The following is a 27,139-nucleotide window of genomic DNA, read 5'->3' as shown; positions in this document are numbered from 1 at the left end:
ACCAGACTCTACCATTTGTTCATCTGTCTACATAATCCAGTATTAATATGATGCCACTTTACTACAGCATCGCGCAATTATAACTATATGATATATACTATCCTCAACTGAATTGTCAACTAATTGTTAAAGAGTCTGGAGTTTCTAAACCCAGAGTAGCAACATCGCGAGACTTCCGGGAACGCTTGTGAAACAGACTAGAAAGACCAGGTCGGGGTTTTGCGTTGGAGAAGTGAAAAATATTCCATAGTTGTTCATTTTCTCGAAATCGAAAGGCAAATCCTAGATTCGAGCCGATGTCTTCAGTAGTTAAACATGGTATTACTCCAACCTCGTGATAGTGACAAACTGACACGTTTTAATTTGTCAAAAACAATTTTATATCGAATGAGTGCCTTTGAATTGACGGCCTGTACATGCGCAGTTCGGCGAGAGTCGACCGTTATACCATATGTTGTTTATAACTGAACCTTGTTCTATATGTGGTTATACGTACTTCTGCTCATGTGCTTAGCTAGGCAACGTCGCCATGACATCACCTACAAGTGTGAACGGCGATTTCAATTGGAGAGCAGTTTCTGTCTATCATCATACTGTACTGACTTTGTCTACTCCTTGCGGGCTGCGTCATACTGCTGCAATGTTGACGGTCTCGATTAATATTATCGAGCATAGAAATAGAACGCATAGAACGCCCCGCACACCATCGTTGTTTCAACCAGGGAGTTCGACACAACAAGAGAGAGAAGTGGAGCCACCCAAATAACATCAGAGGAATAAAGCGACCGAAGAGAGGCTGCAAAATTAAGAGGGGGCGATAAACATAGCTGTATATAGCTTAGCACGCATGCTAACGTTGGCTTCTAGTTAGCTAGCTACGTCGAAACGGCCACGCAGAGAACAACATCAAAAGGCGATAGTCAGAAGAAGGGTTTACAACTGTATTTCAATGGTATTTTTAAATAAAAGCAGGTTCGAGCATTATGTCCTGCTCTGGTAACCTGGTTTGGGATGTTAACAAGCGTTCCATTGGATATAATGACCCGAATGCTGTCAGGATCAACTACTTAGGTAAGAGCTCCTGCCTGTGTCCAAAATAATTAGCAATAACACACACAGCTACAGTGAACGCCGACCAGTTAGTTAGCTATGTTTTCGATTAGATTACTAACATGTGAAATACAAGCTGACAACAATGCAGCGAACTTGTTTCCCCACTTCAGACACCAGTGGCGTTGATTTGTTTCTTTACAATTATTGCTTGCCTTTCCGCGTGGGCAGCTTGCTATTTTGTAACAATACCCCTCTTGCCACAGCAAGCTAGCAATGCCTTTTTAGGTAGCTATAGCTAACTAGCACAATTGCTGATTTGTGCCAGTTCCCTTTGGTGAAAGTGGAGGTTATTAAAATAACTGTGGTTACATTTCATTTGTGAATTTAAATATCCTATTTTGATGTTTGATTGACCAATTCTTTCCTCACATAGGTTACAAGTTGTAGCTTGCGGAAATGTCTATATGCACCTGCTGTCTAGTCTACCCTTTGTCCTTACAAAATCAAGAATAATGGCTGGTTATTTTAAGACGGTGTTTCTGCAGAAATAGAGAACGAGTTTCAGGCCTAGTCATCCGGAGTTTTGATTATTGCAATTTGCCCAATTGCTAATGAAATTAGTAGAGCTGCCAAATCTCACGCAGTAGCCTAGAGACACACGCATTTGAGCCCTTTCTCACGCTCACTCGACACATCTTATCGCACACATCGAAAAGTAGTGGTTTTATTTTTCTAATTAATCCAGTATATTCATTGCGTTAACCTTTTAACTGTGCTGCAAATTGTTTAGAAATCGGAGCATCGACACTTGCAATTTAATAACATCACGAGCGGAACCTATATTATTATTATTATTGGCCTGTCTTGCAACAGCACTGGGAACCGCGGCACATTAAAGCATATGATTGGTCTAGTTATGTAATGAATCAAGGTGATTGGATGCGCGTTTTAAAGAAAAAGCCCCTCAAGATGAGAGGAGCCGAATGGAGAGATTTTGTCAACAACATTATTTTGCTGTTACTCCCTATTGCAGAATGCAGCCTTTTGACAGCATGTACTGATGTCGATTTAATCCATATTTGTTTAGTCCCCTCGTTTGGTGATTGGCATTTAGGCTGTGTTAACGAAAAGGCAGCAGACAGACCTACAGTATGTTTTAGCAGGGAAGTTTGGTGGGGTCATTGGCATTAATACGTGTCACATATCAGTTTGCAAACAATGTAGTAAAATAATAATAATAATGGAGTTAATAAAGTCTTATACAAACATGGTCTCTTTTTTTAATTTCTTGAGTAAGGCCGTTCCAACATGCAGTGTTCAGCCTAGCTCAGTATTCTGTCACATATTTTTTTTAATGTAACCTTTATTTATTTAACTAGGCAAGTCAGTTACGAACAAATTCTTGTTTACAATGACGGCCTAAACCGGACAACGCTGGGCCAATTGGGCGCCGCCCTATCGGACTCCCGATCATGGCCGGTTGTGAAACAACCTGGATCTGTAGTGATGCAGTGACTTAGGAGCCACTCATGGGGACACTATAACCGAAAAATCTAGGGGAGAGCTTGAAAATTCAAGCCCCTTGGGTGCTGCCATAGAGTTACAATAGAAGTGCCCATCCAAGAAGGCTCAAGGTCATTGGCCACAGATAAGTTGACGCCAAATCACGTTATCTACCATTGCTTTGATTGGACTGATCATGCCAACATCATACTTTCAAAATCTTAGCTAGCAAGCTAGCAGTCATCATCATGAATCAAGCTGACAATCTACTGGCAAATACTTTTCAATCCTTGTCATATCAAGAGAAATTATAGATAAAAAGTATCGGTGCTCATTGGACATAAACATTACACAACAAATTCAACAAGAGCTGTTTTGGAAGTTTAAGTAATCACTAGCCTGCTATTCAGTGGAGTGGGTGTGTGGTCCAAGTCTGGGTTTAAGGGTCTCTTTTCTAAGCTTAAAAGGATACACATTCAACAATAGCCATGCTGTCAATCCAACATGACTTCTATTGCGTTCAAAACAACTAGGAAATCTCAGACTTCAGTGTGTTCAAGACAACCGGGAACTCGGAAACTAAACAAGCTCTGACTGGGAAAATATGTTTTGAACGGTCATCACACTCACACTTGAAAGCGTCATCAATCCAGAGAATGCCAGACTTTGAGGAAAGTTTGACAAAATTTGCCCACGAAGGACCGCCGTGTCACCTTCCTGCACAACAAGCTGAGTCCAAAAACGTCTTGCATAAATGAGGTAATATGCCAGGGAGATATGTATACTGTAGCTAAGAAAGTCATACTAAGTGTATGTTCTGTAGGAAGCTGTTAGTAGCCCATGTGCCTCACCCTCATAATTTAGCCTACTGTTCTGACTTGGTGGTGCACATGTAGCCTATAGCCTGCTTTAAAGAAATGTCATAATTGAATACTATAAGAGCTTTCATTGTCTGATGTATATGCCCCCTTTATTTATCCTACAGTTTTGACTTGTTGTACAGGGAGAATACTGTAAGAACGGCCCATGTTCTGAATTCTGTCGCTGTACATTTTAGAAGTGCTGAAGAAATATTTATATTTACTCCGTCCGTCCTAGCTCGCTCATGTCTTAATCGAAATTACGGATTGCCTCTTATCCGCTCGCCGTCCCCTTATGCCATATTTGTACATTTCAATTGTCAGTAGAAACCACATTTGTTTAAGCAAGTCAGCCATTTCAGCTATGTTTTTTAAAAAGACAGTAAATGAGGCTGAGTGAACTGTTTAGCTGGCAGACAAGGATCCGCTGATGGCCAGGTGTCGCAGTGGTAAGGTGTTGGGACTCTGCTGTTGGGACATCTTTATGTAGGCCCTAACAGTTTGTGGGCACTGTTTGTCACTGTTATAGTGCAATTAATGTATTGTTTAGTGTTGGGTAGTAGCTTTGCTGGCATGCATCAACATTTAAATTTTTTAGTTTAGTGTGTAATTTCTCTCTCATGCGGTCATGGCTGAAGACGGTGCAAATTCCTACTATTTGTGTCCGGGTTAAACGTGGGACGTCCCTAATTATAAACAAACATTTGGTTAAATTCATGGTTATTGCAACATTTTCAAATCTATTAGAAGTGATTAATAGACTAAATAACAATGTCATTTAACCAATTGACTGGCCAGAGATCAGGGCATTCATCAGCAAAGATACAGTGCAAGCTGATAGTATTTTCAACAACCAAATTGAAGTCAAAATGATTAATGAAGTGTGTCAGCTGTATGGTGATTTGCGATTCATAACTAACTTACATTTTACCGGTACAACCAGTAGCAATAGGCCAACCAATAACACCACGCCGGAATTTGTTTGAAGTGATGATGCGCCGCCGAGAACAGCTAGCATGTCCAGTAAAGTACATCGCCAGTGGCACGCACACAGATCAGCAGGTGGGGGCTTTTCGTGTCAGCCAGACGAGACAATCGAAGGAGGATGCGGTGAGCAAAGTTACTGGGCTGGAATTTAGTCAAGCTTGATCTATATAGATTGATGCTTCTAATTGTGTATGTTATAAACAACATTTTTTTGTTGTTATGATGATGAAAGGTTATACTCTATATGGCTGGATTTATGTATATATTTTCCCAATGCTACATTAATTTGGCAGACCTAACTTGATAGACTAGGCCTTGTAGAAAGAGGGTCAATGAGAGGCCTAATCATACAGTCGTATGAAAACGTTTGGGCACCCCTCTGAGGCTGCATAATAATTTACTCTGTCGTCACAGAAAATGATCACAGTGGCATGCCATTCATTTTGTAATAAAAGCTGAGTACTGGGGTATTGTCCAGACAAAGATTTTTAGTGTAGCAATATTAAGTTGTATGAAATTAAATCAGATGTGAAAAATAGGCTATGCAAAAATGTGGGCACCCTTGTCATTCTGTTAATTTGAATACCTGTAACTACTTAGCAGTGATTAATTGGAACACACAATTGGTTTGGTGAGCTTATTAAGCCTTGAACTTCATAGACAAGTGCATCCAATCATGAGAAAAGGTATTTAAGGTGGCCAATTGCAAGTTGTTGTTCTCTTTGACTCTCCTCTGAAGAGTGGCAACATGGGGGCCTCAAAACAATTCTCAAATGACCTGAAAACAAAGATTGTTCAACATTATGGTTTAGAGGAAGGCTACAAAAAGCTATCGCAGAGATTTAAGCTGTCAGTGTCCACTGTGAGGAACATAGTGAGGAAATGGAAGACCACAGGCACAGTTCTTGTTAAGGCCAGAAGTGGCAGGCCAAGTAAAATATCGGCGAGGCGAAGGATGGTGAACGGTCAAAAACAGCCCACAGACCACCTCCAAAGACCTACAACATCATCTTGCTGCAGATGGTGTCACTGTGCATTGTTCAACAATTCAGCGCACTTTGCACAAGGAGAAGCTGTATGGGATGCGGAAGAAGCCTTTTCTGCACACACGCCACAGAGTCGCTTGAGGTATGCAAACGCACATTTGGACAAGCCAGCTTCATTTTGGAATAAGGTGCTGTGGACTGATGAAACAAAGATTGAGTTATTTGGTCATAACAAGGAACGTTATGCATGGCGGCAAAAGAACACAGCGTTCCAAGAAAAACACTTGCTACCCACAGTAAAATTTGGTGGGGGTTCCATCATGCTGTGGGGCCAGTGCCGGTACTGGGAATCTTGTTAAAGTTGAGGGTCGCATGGATTCCACTCAATATCAGCAGATTCTTGGGAATAATGTTGAAGAATCGGTCACAAAGTTGAAGTTGCGCTGGATATTTCAATAAGACAACGACCCAAAACACTGCTCAAAATCTACCCGGGCATTTATGCAGAGGAACAAGTACAATGTTCTGGAATGGCCATCCCAGTCCCCAGCCCTGAATATCATTGAGATTCTGTGGGATGATTTGAAGCGGGCTGTCCATGCTCGGCAACCATCAAACCTAACTGAACTGGAGATGTTTTGTAAGGAGGAATGGTCCAAAATACCTTCATCCAGAATCCAGACACTCATTAGAGGCTATGGGAAGTGTCTAGAGGCTGTTATTTTAGCAAAATGAGGCTCTACTAAATATTGATGTGATTTTTCTATTGGGGTGGCCAAATTTATGCACCTGTGTAATTTTGTTTTGATGCATATTGAACATTTTCTGTTAATCCAATAAACATCATTTGACTACTGAAATATTACTGTGTCCATCAGTTATTTGATAGATCAAAATGAAATCGCTGATCCAAACACCCAATTATTTATAAATGGAAATCATGGAAATTGTCAGGGGTGCCCAAACTTTTTCACACGACTGTATTTGTATGAACATTTTGTTAACGCCTAGGCCATAGAGATGCTTTCAGGTAATGAACTCATTATTATGCATCAACATTTTAATTTAGGCTATACAATTAATGAACTGATAATACAACTTTTTCCCCCAATTTGATATGATCGGATGTATAATATAATGCAATATTGCAATGTGAATAATGTTCATTAATGTTAATTTGTATATTAATAATAATAATCTGAAAATCTGTGTGAAATTAAATATTTATCCTATTGTCCATGTCCATATAGACTAGGACAATGTGGTGAAGTTGTTATTCCTTACCCACCTAATGATTATTCTTTTAGTTTATTTTCTAGCATTTGCCTGTCTCATTTAATTACTGTCTGAATGAAGTGTCAAACCACCCCCCAAAATATGTAATTTTTTGGGGGGGGGTAATTAGCATATGTTCAATTTCATCCCTCAAAAATCTCAAAGTAACAAAGTTGTCAAATTGTGTTAATTTAATGTTAAAAGCATCCGGAATACACCTGACCTGTGTTTGGAATTTATTTTATTTGGGGATTTTTTTTACCGTGCTCATATGCCTAAGCCATGTCAAAATACAAACTGACATGGTCCACCCACACACAGTGTGGTGAAGAAGGCGCAACAGCGCCTCTTCAACTCAGGAGGCTGAAGAAATGTGGCTTGTCATCCAAAACACTGACTAACTTTTACAGATCCACAATCGAGAGCATCCTGTCGGCTGTATCACAGCATAGTATGGAAACTGATCCGCCCTCAACCGCAAGGCTCTCCTGAGGGTGGTGCGGTCTGCACAACGCATCACCAGGGGCAAACTACCTGCCCTCCATGACACCTATAGCACCCGATGTCACAGGAAGGCAAAAAAGATAATCAAAGACAACAACCACCCGAGCCACTGCCTGTTCATACCGCTACCATCCAGAAGGCGAGGTCAATACAGGTGCATCAAAGCTGGGACCGAGAGACTGAAAAACAGCTTCTATCTCAAGGCCATCAGACTGCTAAACAGCAATCACTAACTCAAAGAGGCTGCTGCCTACATGGAGACCCAATCACTGGCCACTTTAATAAATGGATCACTCAAATCAAATTTATTTATATAGCCCTTCTTACATCAGCTGATATCTCAAAGTGCTGTAAAGAAACCCAGCCTAAAACCCCAAACAGCAAGCAATGCAGGTGTAGAAGCACGGTGGCTAGGAAAAACTCCCTTTTAAAGGCAAAAACCTAGGAAGAAACCTAGAGAGGAACCAGGCTATGAGGGGTGGCCAGTCCTCTTCTGGCTGTGCTGGGTGGAGATTATAACAGAACATGGCCAAGATGTTCAAATGTTCATAAATGACCAGCATGGTCAAATAATAATAATCACAGTAGTTGTCGAGGGTGCAGCAAGTCAGCACCTCAGGAGTAAATGTCAGTTGGCTTTTCATAGCCGATCATTAAGAGTATCTCTACCGCCCCTGCGGTCTCTAGAGAGTTGAAAACAGCAGGTCTGGGACAGGTAGCATGTCCGGTGAACAGGTCCGGGTTCCATAGCCACAGGCAGAACAGTTGAAACTGGAGCAGCAGCACGGCCAGGTGGACTGGGGACAGCAAGGAGTCATCATGCCAGGTTGTCCTGAGGCATGGTCCTAGGGCTCAGGTCCTCCGAGAGAGAGAAAGAAAGAGAGAAGGAGAGAGAGCATACTTAAATTCACACAGGACACCGGATAAGACAGGAGAAATACTCCAGATATAACAGACTGACCCTAGCCCCGCGACACATAAACTAATGCAGCATAAATACTGGAGGCTGAGACCTGAGGGGTCAGGAGACACTGTGGCCCCATCCGATGATACCCCCGGACAGGGCCAAACAGGCAGGATATAACCCCGCCCACTTTGCCAAAGCACAGCCCCCACACCACTAGAGGGATATCTTCAACCACCAACTTACCATCCTGAGACAAGGCCGAGTATAGCCCACAAAGATCTCCACCACGGCACAACCCAAGGGGGGGCTCCAACCCAGACTAGTTACCTCAAACAATGCCACTTTAATAATGTTTACATATCTTACATTACTCATATGTTTATATACTGTATTTTATACCATCTATTGCACCTCGCCTATGCCGCTCGGCCATCACTCATCCATATATTCTTATGTACATATTCTCATTTACCCCTTTTTAGATTTGTGTGTATTAAGTAGTTAGATCACTTGTTAGATATTGCTGCGCTGTCGGAACCAGAAGCACAAGCATTTCGCTACACTCGCATTAACATCTGCTAACCATGTTTATGTGACCAATACAATTTGATTTTGTTATTGTAGAATTACAGGAAATGAACTTTAAACAGTAAAATCTTCCCGGGAAGCCAAACCCAGTCCCCTGTCTAGGGGTTATGAAATTCACAGAGCAAATCTCACTCCTAGCTTTTTTTTTAAAGCCCTGAATTAGTAAATATGATTTTATTATGATTGAAGACATCCGTCTGTCTGACTAGCAAACCTTGGCATTTCAGGGCAAGAAACAATGTAAACACTTAACATAAAACCATTGCTGAACTTGAACTGTGTGTAATTACTAACATCCAGACAGGTAAAATGCTCTCTTTCTGTCTCTCTTTTCATTTCTTAGACAAGTTTCCAATGTTTATCTCCCACTGGGTTCTGGCATCTGTTAGAGGATGGGCGATTCTAAAGAATTTATGCTCATGTTTAAAATCAGTTTGAAGTAACTTTAAAAAATCTGTCATATCCTTAATGAATGAGGAAGACCCCATACAGCAGCTTATTGGGATCCATAATAAATACAAATAGGGGCCATGGTGGCTTGTGTATTTTCAAACCCATTCTTTTTTTTCAGTATCAAATGTTATTAGTCACATGCGCCGAATACACCAGGTGTAGACCTTACAATGATGCTTTCTTACGAGCCCCTAACCAACAATGCAGCGCTCAGTCTAGTGTTGATATAAACAGATAGATCATTCAACACATGCAGTAGACCCCATACACATGAACTCTCCCTCCTACCCATCCAGTCCTCTGCTCTGCGTGTAGAGCGGTGTGTGTGTGTGGGACGGGGCCAGGAATTGAATAATTGATCATAATCTTTGACACCCTGCTGGATTTCACAGAACTACAGCACAAACATCATCATTGCTTCCTTCCGCCCAGACACGGCTCTCCATTCATCTCAGTTACGTTTCATGAGTGACAGATTTAATTGAGACACAACATGAGCACATATTGGAGGATTCCGTAAGAAAAGGCCACAGCCAAAGCTTTAAAATCAGAGTGAGTGTTCAAAGGCACTGGCAATGCTGTTTGTTTTCTTTGACTCACTGGAAAATAATCCATTGATTCGGGGCAAATGGGCTACTCAAAATATAACTCAGAGAGACTCTAAAATGAATCTGCTTAAGTGGAAATTGTACTGGCAGGAGACCACTTTTGTGATAGCAAATTCATCAGGGACCGCCTCAAAATCAGAACACAACTCAGACTTTTAGAGTGCGATTAAAAAATGGTACAGGTGACATGGGCAGCCACCCAGGTCGGCATCTTGCCGGGCCGGCATGGGGGGCCCGCACAAAAACAATCGGAATGGTGACATTTGCACGATCGGTTTTCTATCGCTCATTTGCACGTCACGTCAATGATATCATGTCACTGTGTGGGACTGTGGGTCAATTAACCTTGTAGGAGTGGGCGCCCTGATTCTAGTTTGTGAGCTAGGCAGGCTACTGTCTGGGAAGGTCTCCCACTCAGATGGGGGTGGGGGTAGGTTGACATCAGGTCTCCCCACTGGAAGCCCGAGGTAGGGGGAGCGGGAGATTCTATCAAATAGCGCACCTGTAACTTTGAACAGTACTAATGCAATTGGTTAAATCAGTCACACTACGAAATGTTACCAAATAAACCACAATTCATTCATAATACTGTGAATATATAGTTTCACAGACAAATTGTTGAATTATTTTCTGGTTTGTACGAAATCGTTAAGAATAATATAAAACCAGTCTGCACACCACCAAGGTGAATTGGTTTAGTCTTGACTCTTGTTTGACAGTGTTGGGGGATGGGTAATGTATTGGTGCTCGAGTGCCAAATCAACACATTTGTCTTTGTTAATTCTTTTTGATATTTATGAGTCTTATTTTTGTATATATTTTTATATTTATTAGTTTTAAGTATTTTGATAATTTATTTATGTTGTTCCAAATGTCTGAATAAAAATTAGTCAGTGCAGAATGGTGTTTTTTCTTTTTTTTGCCGCTGAAGGGGGGGTTCGCCCAGGGAGCCATACAAGCTAGAACCGCCACTGTGTGGCATACAAGGAGTTTAAAAATGACTGCTGCAACGCATTGCTGGACTACCAAGTCTTTGGCCCTGGGAAATAACATTTTAAAGGCCCCCCTCTTTGTATCGGAGAGGAAATGTTATAGTGTTCAAGGTAATTTCCTGTAATTCTACACATTTAGTCATGGGACAGAAGGACAATTTTGCTGTTTTTAATGCTTCGATTTAAAGTGCATTTATGTTTATAAATGTTTTTTTGTGGGAATACAAGAAGTATTGAGTTGACAACTGTATCATTGGAGTACAGTGGATTCCTGTGAACCTCCCAGTTGTATCTAAGGGTAGCCAATATTGTAAATAAGTAATATTACATTGTATTTTATTGCACCCTCTAAACTTGTTCCATGAACTCCTTGGCCAAATTTGTTGAATCTGTTGTTACTAGCACATCTATTTATTTATAAGTAAATAATATTATATACATACACACATTATATTATTATCCTGCAGTACCCCCTTTTGGGAACCACTGGTCTAGAGAAGATAACCTAGTCTCTTTCAACAGCTGCAGTGCCTGCAAGGAACAGAGTCCTATGTGTATGGAACACCAGACTACATGATCTTAAGAGTAAACAGTAGGCATATGACAGAGGCTACGGTTCAGTTATGGGATCATAAAAGTCAAAATGACCATAACGGTCCACTGTTACTATAATGACAACATGTATTCCCTTTTCTTCCTGATATTTCTTCATTGCCTGCAGCTCCGTAGTGGTTGTTTTACAAACCTTCAGCTGTCTTCTCCTACACGCCACTCTTCCTGGGGTTGGCTCTCCATTACACTGACTGGCATCCCAAGTGTGTGGGCCAGGACTACACTGGTGTTTCTCTGGTAGTTTGGGTACTGGTTATGTGCACTTAACTCAGAGGACACTGACTTGAAACTGCTCAAGGCTTTTACTTTTTCCTTCACAAAAAGCTATGATGCCGTGATAAAACATGACATTGTTTTTATATGCCTAGGCTATTTTCTCAATAGAAAATCGAATTCAATGTTTTCAATGTTCTGTGCTTATGGTAGGCTATGTGATTTCCCCTCCCATCTGTTGTGTTGCCCTCAGCTAACATGGATTTCAACTATGTCCACTGTGTTCTTTTATTGTGTTTCATCGTGTGATGTCACACTTGCTGGTGGAAAATAGTAATCAAGCTCCATAGAATCTTACTGCCATTTTGTTATTCACCCTTCAAAAGGATTATGAAATACGATGCATATGTCCTTGGTATTTGATTGCTATAAAAACACGTACCAAGCTCTACTAGGCTGACTGACATGTTGAATCAGGGAGTTGTCCCTGTGAGGACTGAGGAGTGCACTGCCTCCTTCCAATTACTAATGCCTGCAGATTTGGTTATGTTGAAATTTCCTATTGAGACATAGCTTTAGGCTGATCTTGTATGTTAAGCTTTATCATGAATCTGATCTCTGTGAGTCAGTAGTGAGGAAGTTGCTTTAAGAGACATCTAGAGGTGTGATCTTCTGCAGGTTTCAAATCCTCTGTTCCCCGAAGATAAATAACAATTAGGCCTACAACATGTTTGAAAAGCTACAGTATCAACCACCGCGCAGTGCGTAGCAACAAAGCTATGTTCATTGTATCCTTTGTGATCTTGACTTAAAGTTGCCTCTGCTTTCATAAACATAATGGAAATGACAGACACTAAGTGCTGACCAGGCCATTCAGGATATCAGCCATCTTCAAATAGTCCCAGACAGTCTCAGTTACTGATAGGATGCAAATATTAGCAGACATCTCCATCCACACCAGTGGTTTAACCTCTCTAGGGTACGTGAGACGTTAGCGTCCCACCTCTTCAACAGCCAGTGAAACTGCTGGGCGCCAAATTCAATTACAGAAATACTCATTATAAAAATTCTGAAAACAAAACATATTTTACATAGGTTTAAAGATTAACTTCTTGTGAATCCAACCACGGTGTCAGATTTAAAAAATGCTTTACGGCGAGAGCATACCTTACGATTATTTGAGAACATAGCCCAGCAGACAAATCATTACAAACAGTAACCAGCCAAGTAGAAGTGTTACACAAGTCAGAAATAGAGATAAAATTAATCCCTTACCTTTGATGATCTTCATATGGTTGCACTCAGCAGACATTAATTTACTCAGTAAATGTTCCTTTTGTTCGATAAAGTCTCTTTATATCCAAAAACCTCTGTTTTGTTCGCGTTTTCTTCAGTAATCCACAGGCTCAAACGCAGTCAAAACAGGCAGACAAAAAAATCCAAATTGTATCCGTAAAGTTCATAGAAACATGTCAAACGATGTTTATATTAAATCATCAGGTTGTTTTTAGCCTAAATAATCTATAATATTTCAACCGGACAATAACGTCGTCAATATAAAAGGTAAACAAGAAAGGCACTCTCTCGGTCGTGCGCATGAAAAAGCTCTGTGACACTTTAGGGTCCACTCATTCAGACTGCTCTTCCTCATTTTCAGAATACAAGCCTGAAATAATTTCTAAAGACTGTTGACATCTAGTGGAAGGCATAGGGACTGCAATTTGAGTCCTAAGTCAATGGATACTGTAATGGCGTTGAATAGAAAACTACAAAACCCCCCCAAAAAACGACTTCCCGAATGGATTTTTCTCAGGTTTTCGCCTGCCAAATTAGTTCTGTTATACTCACAGACACTATTTTAACAGTTTTGGAGACTTTGGAGTGTTTTCTATACAAATCTACCAGTTATATGCATATCATATCTTCTGGGCCCGAGAAGCAGGCAGTTTAATTTGGGCATGCTTTTCATCCAAAATTTAGAATGCTGCCCCCTACCCTAGAGAAGTTAAGCAGAGACGGTAGAGAAAGCCAGACATTCTACTCACTAATTTTTTCTGATCGGGGTGGGACCAACTTAGTCTACTTTTTGCCCCTGCCCTGCAGAGGGGTTCCCCAGGGCTAGACTTCTTACTGGCAGGTTTTTTCTGGTCGCAGTGGGTGGGCCGAGCGGGAGGGGACAATAAGTACACCAAAGCCAGCTGTTCCGTCTCTCGCATGAGCATGCCAGATACTATAGAGGAACCGTTAGCGCATGTGGGAAAAGCACGCTCACGTGAGAGGAAACGCCAGGTGGGAAGCTACCTTGTAGTTAATTGCGCTCACCCGTTGTCCGAGGTCTGAATCAGTCACTGATTTAGAAGGAGAGGATGAAAACCAGAAGTGTTTTTACCCTACAGGACAGTTTTATTTATTTATTTCACCTTTATTTAACCAGGTAGGCTAGTTGAGAACAAGTTCTCATTTGCAACTGTGACCTGGCCAAGATAAAGCATAACAATTCGACACATACAACAACACAGAATGGAATAAACAAAAAGCAATCAATAATACAGTAGAACAAAAGAAAACAAAAAGTCTATATACAGTGAGTGCAAATGAGATAAGATAAGGGAGTTAAGGCAATAAATAGGCCATGGTGGCGAAGTAATTACAATATAGCAATTAAACACTGGAATGGTAGATGTGCAGAAGATGAATGAGCAAGTAGAGATACTGGGGTGCAAAGGAGCAATATAAATAAATAAATAAATACAGTATGGGGATGAGGTAGGTAGATAGATGGGCTGTTTACAGATGGGCTATGTACAGGTGCAGTGATCTGTGAGCTGCTCTGACAGCTGGTGCTTAAAGCTAGTGATGGAGATATGAGTCTCCAGCTTCAGAGATTTTTGCAGTTACTTCCAGTCATTGGCAGCAGAGAACTGGAAGGAAAGACGACCAAAGGAGGAATTGGCTTTGGAGGTGACCAGTGAGATATACCTGCGTGCTACGAGTGGGTGCTGCTATAGTGAGCTGAGATAAGGCGGGGCTTTACCTAGCAGAGACTTGCAGATAACCTGTAGCCAGTGGGTTTGGCGACGAGTATGAAGCGAGGGCCAACCAACGAGAGCGTACAGGCGGCAATGGTGGGTAGTGTATGGGGCTTTGGTGACAAAACGGATGGCACTGTGATAGACTGCATCCAGTTTGTTGAGTAGAGTGTTGGAGGCTATTTTGTAAATGACATCGGCGAAGTCAAGGATCGGTAGGATAGTCAGTTTTACGAGGGTATGTTTGGCAGCATGAGTGAAGGATGCTTTGTTGTGATATAGAAAGCCGATTCTAGATTTAATTTTGGATTGGAGATGCTTAATGTGAGTCTGGAAGGAGAGTTTACAGTCTAACCAGACACCTAGGTATTTGTAGTTATCCACATATTCTAAGTCAGAGCCGTCCAGAGTAGTGATGTTGGACAGGCGGGCAGGTGCGGGCAGTGATCGATTGAATAGCATGCATTTAGTTTTACTTGCGTTTAAGAGCAGTTGGAGGCCACGGAAGGAGAGTTGTATGACATTGAAGCTCGTCTGGAGGTTAGTTAACAGTGTCCAAAGAGGGGCCAGAAGTATACCGAATGGTGTCGTCTGCGTAGAGGTGGATCAGAGAATCACCAGCAGCAAGAGCGACATCATTGATGTATACAGAGAAGAGAGTCGGCCCGAGAATTGAACCCTGTGGCACCCCCATAGAGACTGCCAGAGGTCCGGGCAACAGGCCCTCCGATTTGACACACTGAACTCTATCAGAGAAGTAGTTGGTAAACCAGACGAGGCAATAATTTGGGAAACCAAGGCTGTCGAGTCTGCCAATAAGAATGTGGTGATTGACAGAGTCGAAAGCCTTGGCCAGGTCGATGAATATGGCTGCGCAGTAATGTCTCTTATTGATGGCGGTTATGATGTCGTTTAGGACCTTGAGCGTGGCTGAGGTGCACCCATGACCAGCTCTGAAACCAGATTGCATAGCGGAGTCATTGAACAGTCATTGAACAGCCCTGCTATAGGCTATATGACATGCATGCTATCTGGGGCTACTGGTATGCTGAATTAGCCTTTTCTATCTGTGGCCAAGTTAACCTAACTGGGATTTGTATTGAGTTGTGTTTGAGTGAGGATTAGCAGGCCCAGGTGTGGGGCAGGTGGTTTACGGATTGGGCTAGCCTAGCACTGCATTTAGCTTAGCGCTACATTTAGCTTGACTAGGCTGGGTGTGTTGGTAGAGCTGCCATTGTCAAATGACCGGAGAGACCCTAGCATGTAATCACACCAGTAAGAGGCTAAGTTTAGCACTGTGGAAGGAGGGCTAGTATTCCATTTGTGGAATATAAATGTCAACAAAGGCCAGAAATATACTTCAAGGGAGAGTTAGGCCTAATCATAGAACATTTAAGGCTATTTTGCACAGTCCTCTTCACCCATGAGATTTAGTGAGATCAAATTACATGGTTTCAGCTAAATATGCTAATTCAATCATCATCATAATCTTCATGTAACTTTCTCATGACCAAGGCCTATCAGCAAATGAACGAGGGGGAAGGGACATTTTGGTCTGTTGTCTTGCTCTTTTTGGATGTTTGACTTTAAATATCGGAAGGTTGAAAGACAAAGGAGGGAATATAGATACAATGGAGACATCTCTGCCTATTTTGTTGAATAGCTGTTTTGAGCCGTATTCTCAAATCTTCAATATTCCACTTCTTCAATGTTGAAAAAGCTTTATTTTGCTGCAGCCGAAGCTGTTACTTCCAGAGAAGTGTTACAGTCGAATGGCAAGCTTTCAGGCTTGTTTTTGAGGACATCACTGACCTGGGAAGAGCTCTGTTGATTTGAATCTATTCCTCAACACTCTCAAAATGGATTGTCTGTGAAAAGAATATGTCAGAGGGGTGTGGGTGGGTATGGCAACCTGGAATATTGATATAGTCAGGCGCTTTGTTTTGATTTGAACAGCAATGCACTAGAACCTAGCTGTAGAACAAAAGCTGATATTGTGCCTTGAATGCACTTACTAACTTGGAGCTCAGACTTCAATACGATTACAGAGCATTGGCTTGTTTTGTTTGTTAATTTATTTATCATCTTACCTATTTATTTACCCCTGTCTCTCTCTTATTGAATGGGACAGTCCAATTTAATCTGGCCAGGCGGTCCCATACACGTAGTGTCATTGTTTATATGAGGGCAATTCCACGATAACGGAATTAGGTTGAGACTCCAGATTTTTCACTTGAAAATGTATACCAAACAAAAACCATTGATTTCAAAGTGTAACAAACGATACAACTATATGCACTAGGACTACTTTGAACAATTTCCACAGAATATTTATAAAAACATATTTACAGGAAGAACTGTGCAGATACAACGTTTGGTAAAATAATAATGAGGGAGATTTTACTGTAATTCTGTTACCAAACATTGCATCTGCACAGTTTTTCTAGTCATTTCTTTATATATTTTATTTTTATACTGTGTAAATTATTCCAAATAATCATTGTGTATAGAGTTGTATGGTTTAAAAAAAATGAAATCCATGTTTTTTTTGTTTGGCATTCAGCATAATTTCGTTACCATTGGCATTTCAGGACCGGCACCGAGGCACACTAGGTTACAGAGGCAGGCCATAGTGTTAATGACTGTCTACTTTGCCTTTTGACAATGGCCTTGTACTTTCAATGCACAGTAGTCTGTCATAGTGGATGATGGAACTAAGGACTTCCTTTCCATGCCCTCTACATTCATTCAGTATACCTGGAATGCTTATTAGATTCTAGACTGTCATCTCTTTACCTGACAGGGTTAAATGGCATGAATTCTCTCACAATGTTTTTTTTTTCTTCGTACAGTTCTAAAGCAAGTTTAATACTTTTTAAGGTAAGGTGATGTATTTTAGAACCTGGATCTAGCCTAGCCTAATACATTGTAGGTTTGGGAGCAAGTTTACTCATAAAATAGCCAACTGCCAAACCTTTTTTAATGACAGTCTATTTGACGACAGGATAGTCAGAGTAGGCAGCCTGCTTATTTGATCCCCTATCCCTGTGACGGTGACAGCGGATGCGAGAGATGCTTCCTCAAGATGAGTAATACGTTATAAGCTATGGAAAGATTGACTACAACGATTCTAACGTAACGTTTTATTTCTTTCCCTACTCCCTCTTTAATACTAAGAGCAGAGGCAGGAAAACAAAACAATTGCAAAACAAAATACACCCTTATAAATGGTTCCAAAACTTCTGCTCTAGGGTATTGCCCATATAATTAGGAATCAGAATACTAGAATGGAAATGAACCTTCCTTTTATGATGGTCCAAAGGTCAGCCATGTTGGTCAGGGAGTTTGCCAACCATGGTTTGCCTGCCAATGTTGTGATAAATTCTTCACATTCATTGTTTTACACAATATCTTATCTGCACTGTGTGTTAGCTAGCTAGGCAGCCAGTTTTAGATAATGATTCCATATATTTTTCAAATTAACTGGCAACATTTCACAGCCATACACTGGCTCAAATCAGTTTATAGGACTAAGACAAGTTGTAAATGCAACAAGTAATGATATTGTATCATATAATAGCACTCACAGCTTTACAAGAAAACACAATTTGAGTCATTTATGGTCCGTTTACATATATTTTACAGGCTATTTATACAGTATTGATATAAAACCTGTATAAACTGTATTATATGACAATATTTTAGGTTGACTATAGTTCCATTACACAATTGCTGATAAATCACATGCGCTACTTTATGTTTCCTGCATAAGTAAAAACAGGAAATGCATCAGCTATGCCTCTACTGCCATTCATTCCAATTAGACTGGTTTTGCATTTCTCCCTGACCAAGATGGCTGCCATTTTCGCCTCCTTACTGAACTTTGAGGGTTAATGACATAACCCCTCTATCAATTTAATAGGAACTCCATGGTATGTTTGGCCATTTCTATGTAATTTACCCTAGTTGATGATGCCCTTGTTGTTGACTTGAATTTCATCAATAAGATTGAATGCTGACTGAAGTAGTCCAATGATGTATGAAAGTAACATATCGTGGTAACAATTGTGACTTGCTAATAAGGTGTTTCTTCTGTTTCTGCCAGGGAGAAGAGAATTTGTCCAGCGGCTGAAACTCGAAGCGACACTCAATGTTCACGATGGCTGTGTGAGTATGCGTTACCCACCGTGTGTGGCTGTGGTGTACTCTGTGCCCATAACTGTCTCTCCTTGCATCTTTAGAGCACGTCACCCTCCCCACTCTGTCGGTCAGTGTGTGAAACCCTGTGTCAGACAGACAGAAAGCAGAGCTCAGTGTGAGTGTTGAGCTCTGGCCAGACTGCTCATACTCTGTGAAACCTGAGGCAGCCATACGGCCAGTCACACGCCCTGTCACACTGTTACACCCTGCCAGTCACTCCTTCTACCACTGCACAACAACTTTAAACTGCCTGATGCTGGTTTGGGTCAAGGATTCTGTCCTTCTCGTCCTGTCTGTTCAGTTGGTTGGAGGAAAATAAAGAGAGAAACGATAAAGGATTGACAAAACTTCTGTATAGTACAAACAAAATGTCTTCCGTATGGAATCCCCTCGTACAACTTCCTGCCACATTCCCTGCTTGTAGGCTACATTCAGATAATCGTCCGAGCGAGTTCTGTCAAATTGCGTATTCTCTCAGACCAGTAGCTTGGAAGAGTTTGTCATCGCTCCCACCTACCAAGTCCTTATCAGTGCATATGAAGGATGCAAAGGAGACATAAGAAAGCCATTTAATTTTTTTTATGTCTATCCGCTTACTGAATCACCATCCACTCTCTGTCTCCGTGAGGACCTGTCTGTCTCATCTTGGATACCTGAATCCACTTGAGTTGTCAACCCCTGTCTTCCATCAACAGGAAGTGATCGAGGAAGAATTGCCCTCCAACATGTGTTACTGGTGCCATTCTGACTCACAACGCCTATTAGGCTATTACGAGTGACATGATGTTGCGTTAATGCTGGTGGCCATCACTTTTCAGTTCCCCAAATCCCAGCATGACTTCTATTGCAGGAGATGTTGGAAGAGATTACATGTAGGCTTGATCTACTCTGTAGATAACATTACTGTACAGTACTGGATCAAAGTAGTAGCATAATACATCATGTATTGTCATTTAGGCTGTTATTACACTTGACTAAAATACCCAGTTCTTAAACAGCCCCTTTCCCCTTGTTCCTCCTCCTTGCTGTAGGCATATTCAGACCTGAATTTCTAAATTGGATTTAGGGGAAGCTTGTGACATCTTGCTGCGCACTTCTATCCACTTTCTATAGATCTGCATCAAAAGTCCAGAGGCTTGGGCTAAGGGAAAAAGCTACTGTAGAGTTTGGTTTCAGACTTATTCAGAATAAGGCTAGTCTGACTCTGAAGGGCCAGGTTGTGTCAGGTTGAGTTGAGGCTGGGGGTGGCGGACCTGGTCAGCCAGGGGCTCACTGAGTGGTCTGGGTGGCATAAGGACTCTGACCTAGACACAGACACACAGTATTCCTACAGAGTGCTATCAAGTAGGATCAGTATACAACACAACGGGCTGAATGAGTGCTGCAGGTGACGGGATAGGTCAGTATTCGGGTCAAGCTACAGTCTGCTTGAACAGCAAAGATGGTGGTTGTGGTCATAGTGATGATAATGATTTCCTCAGTTTCATGTTAGCAACAACCTCCACTTACCACAATGTTAGGCCTGAAGATATTGAATATGCAAGATAAAAATATGATACTACCAATGATATTAACGCGACAGGTTTTTTTCAGTGTATAGCATATTTATTACACAATCTAGGCCTACATACTTTTTACAATACTTTTCTGAAACATGAAAGGTTGTCCTTTTCTAAGGGGATACAGGTGAACAGCAGTGTAGCCTTTCCTAGCATGCCTGTGTTGTCCTGGCAACTACTGAAACACAGTGTTAGCAGAGTGGTGACTCCCCCTTGGGAGAGACTTCAGCTTTCTTTATCAGTAACCTATAATTTGTCTGTTTCCAATGCATGCATGACATCATGCCCCACATTTAGTGACCTCCCCTTTTGTGTCTGTCTATTTCTAATATTAACCATCCAGCATAGCTCTAATTACAGCACGTGTGTTCTTTTAGCACGTAACAGACCACTCTTATTAAGCTCGTGTATTTTCTCAAAGTGTTGCGAGCAGTTTCTTTGAAATGACAGCCATTCTGTGAAAAATGCAATAACGTTTACAGTGTTTTTTAAAGCTGCTCGACGAGGGAAGGACAGTAAATAATGACCGGGGATGAAATGGAGATTAAATCACCCAGAAAGACTATTTGGGAATGGTGAGGTGGGGGGTGGACGGGGAGGAGGGGTCCAGTTGGGTTTGGCAATGAAGAGGGATTGTGTGACCAACCTTGTTGCACACTGATGGGACTCGCCCTAGAAATAGAGGGAGGAGAGTGTATTAAACTCTGCTGGAGAACTTAATGAATTATTGATCTATGGTCGCGAAGACACGGTGCCTAGAGAAGGCACGAAATGTGTGCTCTGTGTTGCAGATATAGAATGTTCCATTATACACTAAACAAAAACTCAACATGCAACAATTTCAAAGATTTTTCTGAGTTACAGTTCATATAGGGAAATCAGTCAATTGAAATCAATTCACTAGACCCTAATGTATGGATTGCACATGACTGGTCACAGATACCTTCAAAAAAGTAGGGGCGTGGATCAGAAAACCAGTCACTATCTGTTGTGACTACCATTTGCCTCATGCAGCGCGTCACATCTCCTTCACATAGAGCTGATCAGGCTGTTGATTGTGGCCTGTGGAATGTTTTCCTACACCTCTTCAATGCTTGTGCGAAGTTGCTGGATATTGGCGGGAACTGGAACATGCTGTCGTACACGTCGATCCAGAGCATCCCAAACAGGCTCAATGGGTGACATGTCTGGTCAGTATGCAGGCTTCCAGGAATTGTGACATGGGGCCGTGCATTATCATGCTGAAACATGAGGTGATGGCGGTGGATGAATGGCACGACAATGGGCCTCAGGATCTCGTCACAGTATCTCTGTGCATTCAAATTGCCATCGATTAAAATGCAATTGTGTTCATTATCCGTAGCTTTTGCTTGCCCATACCATAACCGCACTGCCAGCTTGGGGCACTCTGTTCACAACGTTGATATCAGCAAACCGCTCGCCCACATCTGCCATCTGCCCGGTACAGTTGAAACCGGGATTCATCTGTGACGAGCACACTTTTCCAATGTGGCTGTGGCCATCAAAGGTGAGCATTTTCCCACTGATGTTGGTTACGACGCCGAACTGCAGTCATGTCAAGACCCTGTTGAGGACAACGAGCACGCAGATGAGCTTCCCTGAGAAGGTTTCTGACAGTTTGTGGAGAAATTATTCGGTTGTGCAAACCCACAGTTTCATCAGCTGTCCGGGTGGCTGGTCTCAGATGATCCCGCAGGTGAAGAAGCCGGATGTGGAGGTCCTGGGCTGGCGTGGTTACACGGCGTCTGCGTTTGTGAGGAAAGTTTGGACGTACTGCCAAATTTGCTAAAACGACGTTGGAGGCGGCTTATGGTAGAGAAATGAACATTCAATTCTCTGGCAACAGCTCTGGGGGACATTCCTGCAGTCAGCATGCCAATTGCACACTCCCTCATCTTGAGACATCGGTGGCATTGTGTTGTTTGACAAAACTTCACATTTTAAAGTGGCCTTTTGTCCCCATGATCAAGCTGTTTAATCAGCTTCTTGATATGCCACACCTGTCAGGTGGGTGGATTATCTTGGCAAAGGAGAAATGCTCACTAACAGGGATATAAACAAATTTGTGCAAAACTCTGCAAGAAAGAAGCTTTTTGTGCATATGGAAAATTTCTGGTGTCTTTTATTTCAGCTCATGAAACATGGGACCAACACTTTAAATGTTGCGTTTTATGTTTTTGTTCAGAATAGTTTGTTTCTCATTTGGTGAACTTTCACCTGGTTTCTATTTGACCGAGGGACGATAACGCTTTGATGTTATACCTTAGATTGGGTTAGGAATTCCACAGTTGTAGACAAAGCTGTTTTCAGTATTATTATTATGTGCTGAGGCCAAGTGTGAACTCACACTGTATTTTGTCCCAATCAGGTCAATACTATATCCTGGAACGATACCGGGGAGTACATCTTGTCAGGGTCGGACGATACCAACCTGGTCATCACAAACCCATACAACAGAAAGGTAAGGTGTTAGTCAGATTCTAGTTAAAAAATATGATTTTTGTTAAAAAAAGATGTGATAATAAAACAGTGCAGGTAAAAAAAAATAGATGAAAAAAAGTGTTCAGGTTAGGTTGGAAACACAAAACAGAAAACAGATTATTCATTCAAACATATGACCTTACATCACCAACATCCTGTTTTTATTACACAGTTACATGGTCTACCTGGGGTGAAATTATAATGGATTGGATGTGTAGATAGTGCTCATTATATGGAGGAGAACTTACCTACTGAAAGATCTTTATCGCCGATAAAGACGGACAGAGAAAAAAACTGACAGTGAGTAGACGTCTATAAACCTCCCATCAGCTTAATCAACAGTCAAAGAAATTGACTGTTGAGAGATTCTGAAAATGAACAATTGCTGATCCAACCTCTCATTCTCTTGTGTTGATGTGGAACATGACCTTGGTCAATTGGGTGCTTTTGATTCTCGTAGGATTTTTTTCAGTGCCCGGCTATGCATCATGTATACCCTCTTCTATTTTACAATCTTGTCCAATAATTTACTTTTGATAAGCATCTCAGTCAGCAGCACCACCCTGCATTCCACTGCTGGCTTGCCTCTGAAGCTAAGAAGGGTTGGTCCAAGATGGAAGACCAGATGCTGCTGTAAGTGGTGCTGGAGGGCCAGCAGGACACTATTTCAGGGCAGTGATTGGGGACATTGCCCTGTGTAGGGTGCAGTCTTTCGGATGGGACGTTAAACAGGTCTCCTGACTCTTTGTGGTCAGTAAAGATCCCATGGCACATCGTAAGAGTAGTGGTGTTAACCCTGGTGTCTTGGCTAAATTCCTAATCTGGCCCTCATACCATCACGGCCACCTCATCATCCCCAGCTTCTAATTGGCTCATTGATCTCCAATCCCATGTAACTATTCCCCAGGTCGTTGCCGTAAATGAGAATATGCTCTGTCAACTTACCTGGTAAAAAAAGTTGGACACAGTTCAACTGACCAGAATGTTTTTTGGTGATTTGAGTTGACGTAATTTGACGAAGCATGGGAGAGTAGAACCAAGGTTTCCCTTTTAGTCAGAAGAGGGAGCAACTCATCCCAGGAGTCTTCAAGGCAGATGAAGAGGATACCAAGAGAGGGAGACACACCTATAGAACCGAACACATACATACACCAATGCAACTCGCTACACACACTACTCTCTGGAACTCTCCTCAGGTTAAGGCAACCATACGGTCGGGTCACCGGGCGAACATCTTCAGTGCTAAGTTCATGCCTCAGACCAGTGACCAGCAGATCATCTCGTGCTCTGGGGATGGTATCATCTACTACACCCACACAGAGAAGAGCCCCGACATCAACAGGCAGTGCCAGTTCACCTGCCACTACGGAACAGCCTACGAGGTACTGTACACAAGAGTTTCTCAACTTGTTTGTACGAGGATGTTGGAACTCTTTTTTTTTTTTTGTGTGTGTGTGGCTGATTTGAAAATATAGGTTTAGGGAGCTACCCAAATGTTAATTTTTTTTCCTTCACATTTTCCTTTTTCACCTTCTCCCTCCCTTTTTCATTTCCTTCTCTTGTCCTCTGCCACCTCCCTCTTTCCCTTCACCTCTTGCTGCACTCTCCTCCTCCTGTTCTCCTTTTAGATTATGACAGTACCCAACGACCCCTATACGTTCCTGTCGTGTGGGGAGGATGGCACCGTGCGCTGGTTTGACCTGCGCACGAAGACCAGCTGTACTAAAGAGGACTGTAAAGATGTAAGGAAGGAGGGAAATAAATCAATGTTTATTTTTCTAAATCTAAATTTTGTATTGATTTTGAACATAAAACCATCAAACAAAGAACAACAATCAAGACTTTTCTCTGCCTTTTGATCTATTATTTGACCTGTGTTTTAATGTCGGCATATTCTGTATCACAACTGTCCGTGATTGGGAGTCCCGTAGGGCGGCGCACAATTGGCCCAGCGTCATTCGGGTTAGGGTTTGGCCGTGGTAGGCCGTCATTGTAAATAAGAATTTGTTCTTAACTGACTTGCCTAGTTAAATAAAGGTTAAATAAAAATAATTCTGCTTATTTTATATTGTTTTTAAATCATATATCACACCTTTTTCCAGTTTTCCTGATTTTTATCCCGTGGTGGTGGTGTTGTTTACTGTCTCTTCCTCTCACCAGGACATCCTGATCAACTGTCGGCGGGCGGCGACGTCTATCTCCATCAGTCCGCTGGTGCCCTATTACCTGGCGGTGGGCTGCTCCGACAGCTCCGTACGCATCTATGACAGACGCATGCTGGGCACCAGGGCTACGGGTAACAACCATCTCTGTCCTCTCACGTAGCTCTCCCGGTCTGTCTGTCTTTGTTGTCTGAATTTCGATCATTTCGATTATTGTTTGTTTTGGCTCTGTACTCCAGCACTTTGGATTTGAAATGATACAATGACTATGAGGTTAACGTGCTTTCATTTGAGGGTATTTTCATCCATATCGGATGAACGTTTAGAAATCTTGTACATTGTCCCTACATTTTAGGGTAACAAAGGTAGTGCCCAATAGAAAGGAATGGTAAATAATATAGTGTCATTTTGGAGTCACTTTTATTGTAAATAAAAATAGAATATGTTTTCAAACGCTTCTACATATAATGTGGATGCTACCATGATTATAGATAGTCCTGAATGTAGCGTCAATAATGAGTGAGAAAGTTAGACGCATAATGATCATCCATCCCCAGAAATGCTAACCTCCCCTGTTATTGTAATGTTGAGAGGTTAGCATGTCATGGGGGTATGATTTTTGTGCGTCTCGAACTTTCTCACTCATCACTATTGACGATTCATTCAGGACTATCCGTAATCATGGTAGCATCCACATTATAGTTAAAGTGTTTAGAAACACATTCCAGGATCAATTCGTCCTACCAAAGCCTTAACCCTTCAGAAAGAGAAATGCAAAACTGACCTTGGATCAGAGTCTGGAGCCAACTTGATCAAACAAGTGAATTTTGAGTTACGCTATTAATGACTTACTACTACTCACTCAACTCTGCCCTATGTCATTCCCCATTGCTTGCCTTTGACTGTCCCCCCCCCCCCCCTAGGGAACTACATGGGCCGTGGAACGACGGGCATGTGTGTGCGCTTCGTTCCGGCACACCTGTCCAACAAGTCGTGTCGTGTGACTTCGCTCTGCTACAGCGGGGACGGACAGGAGGTGCTGGTCAGCTACTCTTCAGACTACGTCTACCTGTTTGACCCCAATAATGACCAGGCCCGAGAGCTGAAGGGTCCGTCCGAGGAGAGGAGGGAGGAGGTGAGAGGGCGGCGAAGGCGCCGCCATTGTGATTTGAGCTAAATATGAGGTGTATACTTCTCTACGCAAACGGAATTGAGGAATTTGGTTTGGACAGTTCTCCATAAACAAAATATTTATCTTGTATAACCACACTGTTGTGTGCATATCATAAATTATCCTTGTCATTGTGCATACTTGCAGTGTCGGGGGTGAGTATAGCTGGTTGAGTCTGTTACTGTTGGGTACCATCTGTGATGCGGTACAATGAAACGGCAGGCAGGCAGGGTGAGTGCTGGTCACAGAGCCACACAGAGATCCACACGGTGCTGCAGTGAGAACAGGCCTCAGGGGAGCACAGGGAAAAGACTACTGCACACGCAGTCAGGCTAGGATACGTGTGTGTGTGCACTGTGTATGCCCCTCTGTGAAAGTCTGTGTATACCAGGCGAGAATGACTGCCCCCTCTCATTGAAGCCACGGAAGTTCAAGGCCAACCGCGGTACTCAGGCATTTTTTGCAAAAAACAGGACCTCCCCATTATAGTGAATGGCGGTCTTCGTGGTCAATCTTGGCGTAAATGAAACAATGTTTCGAAGACAATCATGGTACTAATAATTGCTTCTAATACACCAGATGTATGTATTTTAACCGATTTATCGCACACAATAAGTTATAAGGATCATTTAGTTGATAGTGGCAGCCTGCAATATTCCGGTCGGCCTTCAAATTAGTTCCTCAATGAGAAGGGGCAGCACTGATCTATCCTGCAACTTCACTTCCTGGAGTAGCTCAAATTATATCTCTGTGAGCTCAAACTGCTTATGTTGTATCCATGAGAGGCCCTCTTAACCGACTTAATTTGGCTTAAGTGAGCTATTTAGTCTTCATAGGAAAGAATCTGTATTAAAAACATTAATTGTCCATTACATGAGTGATTGTGGGATTTTATCACGGTACCATGTTTGTTGTCCATATGGGACTTTGCTAGGAGCAGAAACAAACACATGGCTAGTCAGACATACTGCAGGT

At 42.0% G+C, this 27,139-nt stretch overlaps 1 protein-coding gene across 2 annotated transcripts in view; it reads left to right on the top strand.

Annotated features, from left to right (window-relative positions):
* Nucleotides 1-17: 17 nt before the first annotated feature.
* The window catches only part of LOC139547151 (DDB1- and CUL4-associated factor 6-like), a 69,171-nt gene continuing 42,049 nt past the window's right edge, over nt 18-27,139 (top strand). The window contains exons 1-7 of one of the 2 annotated variants that reach the window (XM_071356202.1): nt 18-1,071; nt 18,676-18,737; nt 22,719-22,811; nt 24,028-24,213; nt 24,460-24,573; nt 24,992-25,127; nt 25,917-26,128. In XM_071356202.1, the coding sequence (XP_071212303.1) occupies nt 984-1,071; nt 18,676-18,737; nt 22,719-22,811; nt 24,028-24,213; nt 24,460-24,573; nt 24,992-25,127; nt 25,917-26,128 (891 nt within the window). In that variant the 5' untranslated portion in view covers nt 18-983. The remainder of the gene's footprint in view (nt 1,072-18,675; nt 18,738-22,718; nt 22,812-24,027; nt 24,214-24,459; nt 24,574-24,991; nt 25,128-25,916; nt 26,129-27,139) is intronic. The other variant, XM_071356203.1, reaches the window with a different exon arrangement.

Source organism: Salvelinus alpinus, chromosome 20 (assembly GCF_045679555.1).
Source record: "Salvelinus alpinus chromosome 20, SLU_Salpinus.1, whole genome shotgun sequence".
Classification (NCBI taxonomy): Eukaryota; Metazoa; Chordata; class Actinopteri; order Salmoniformes; family Salmonidae; genus Salvelinus; species Salvelinus alpinus.
This window is presented reverse-complemented; position numbering and strand designations above follow the sequence as displayed.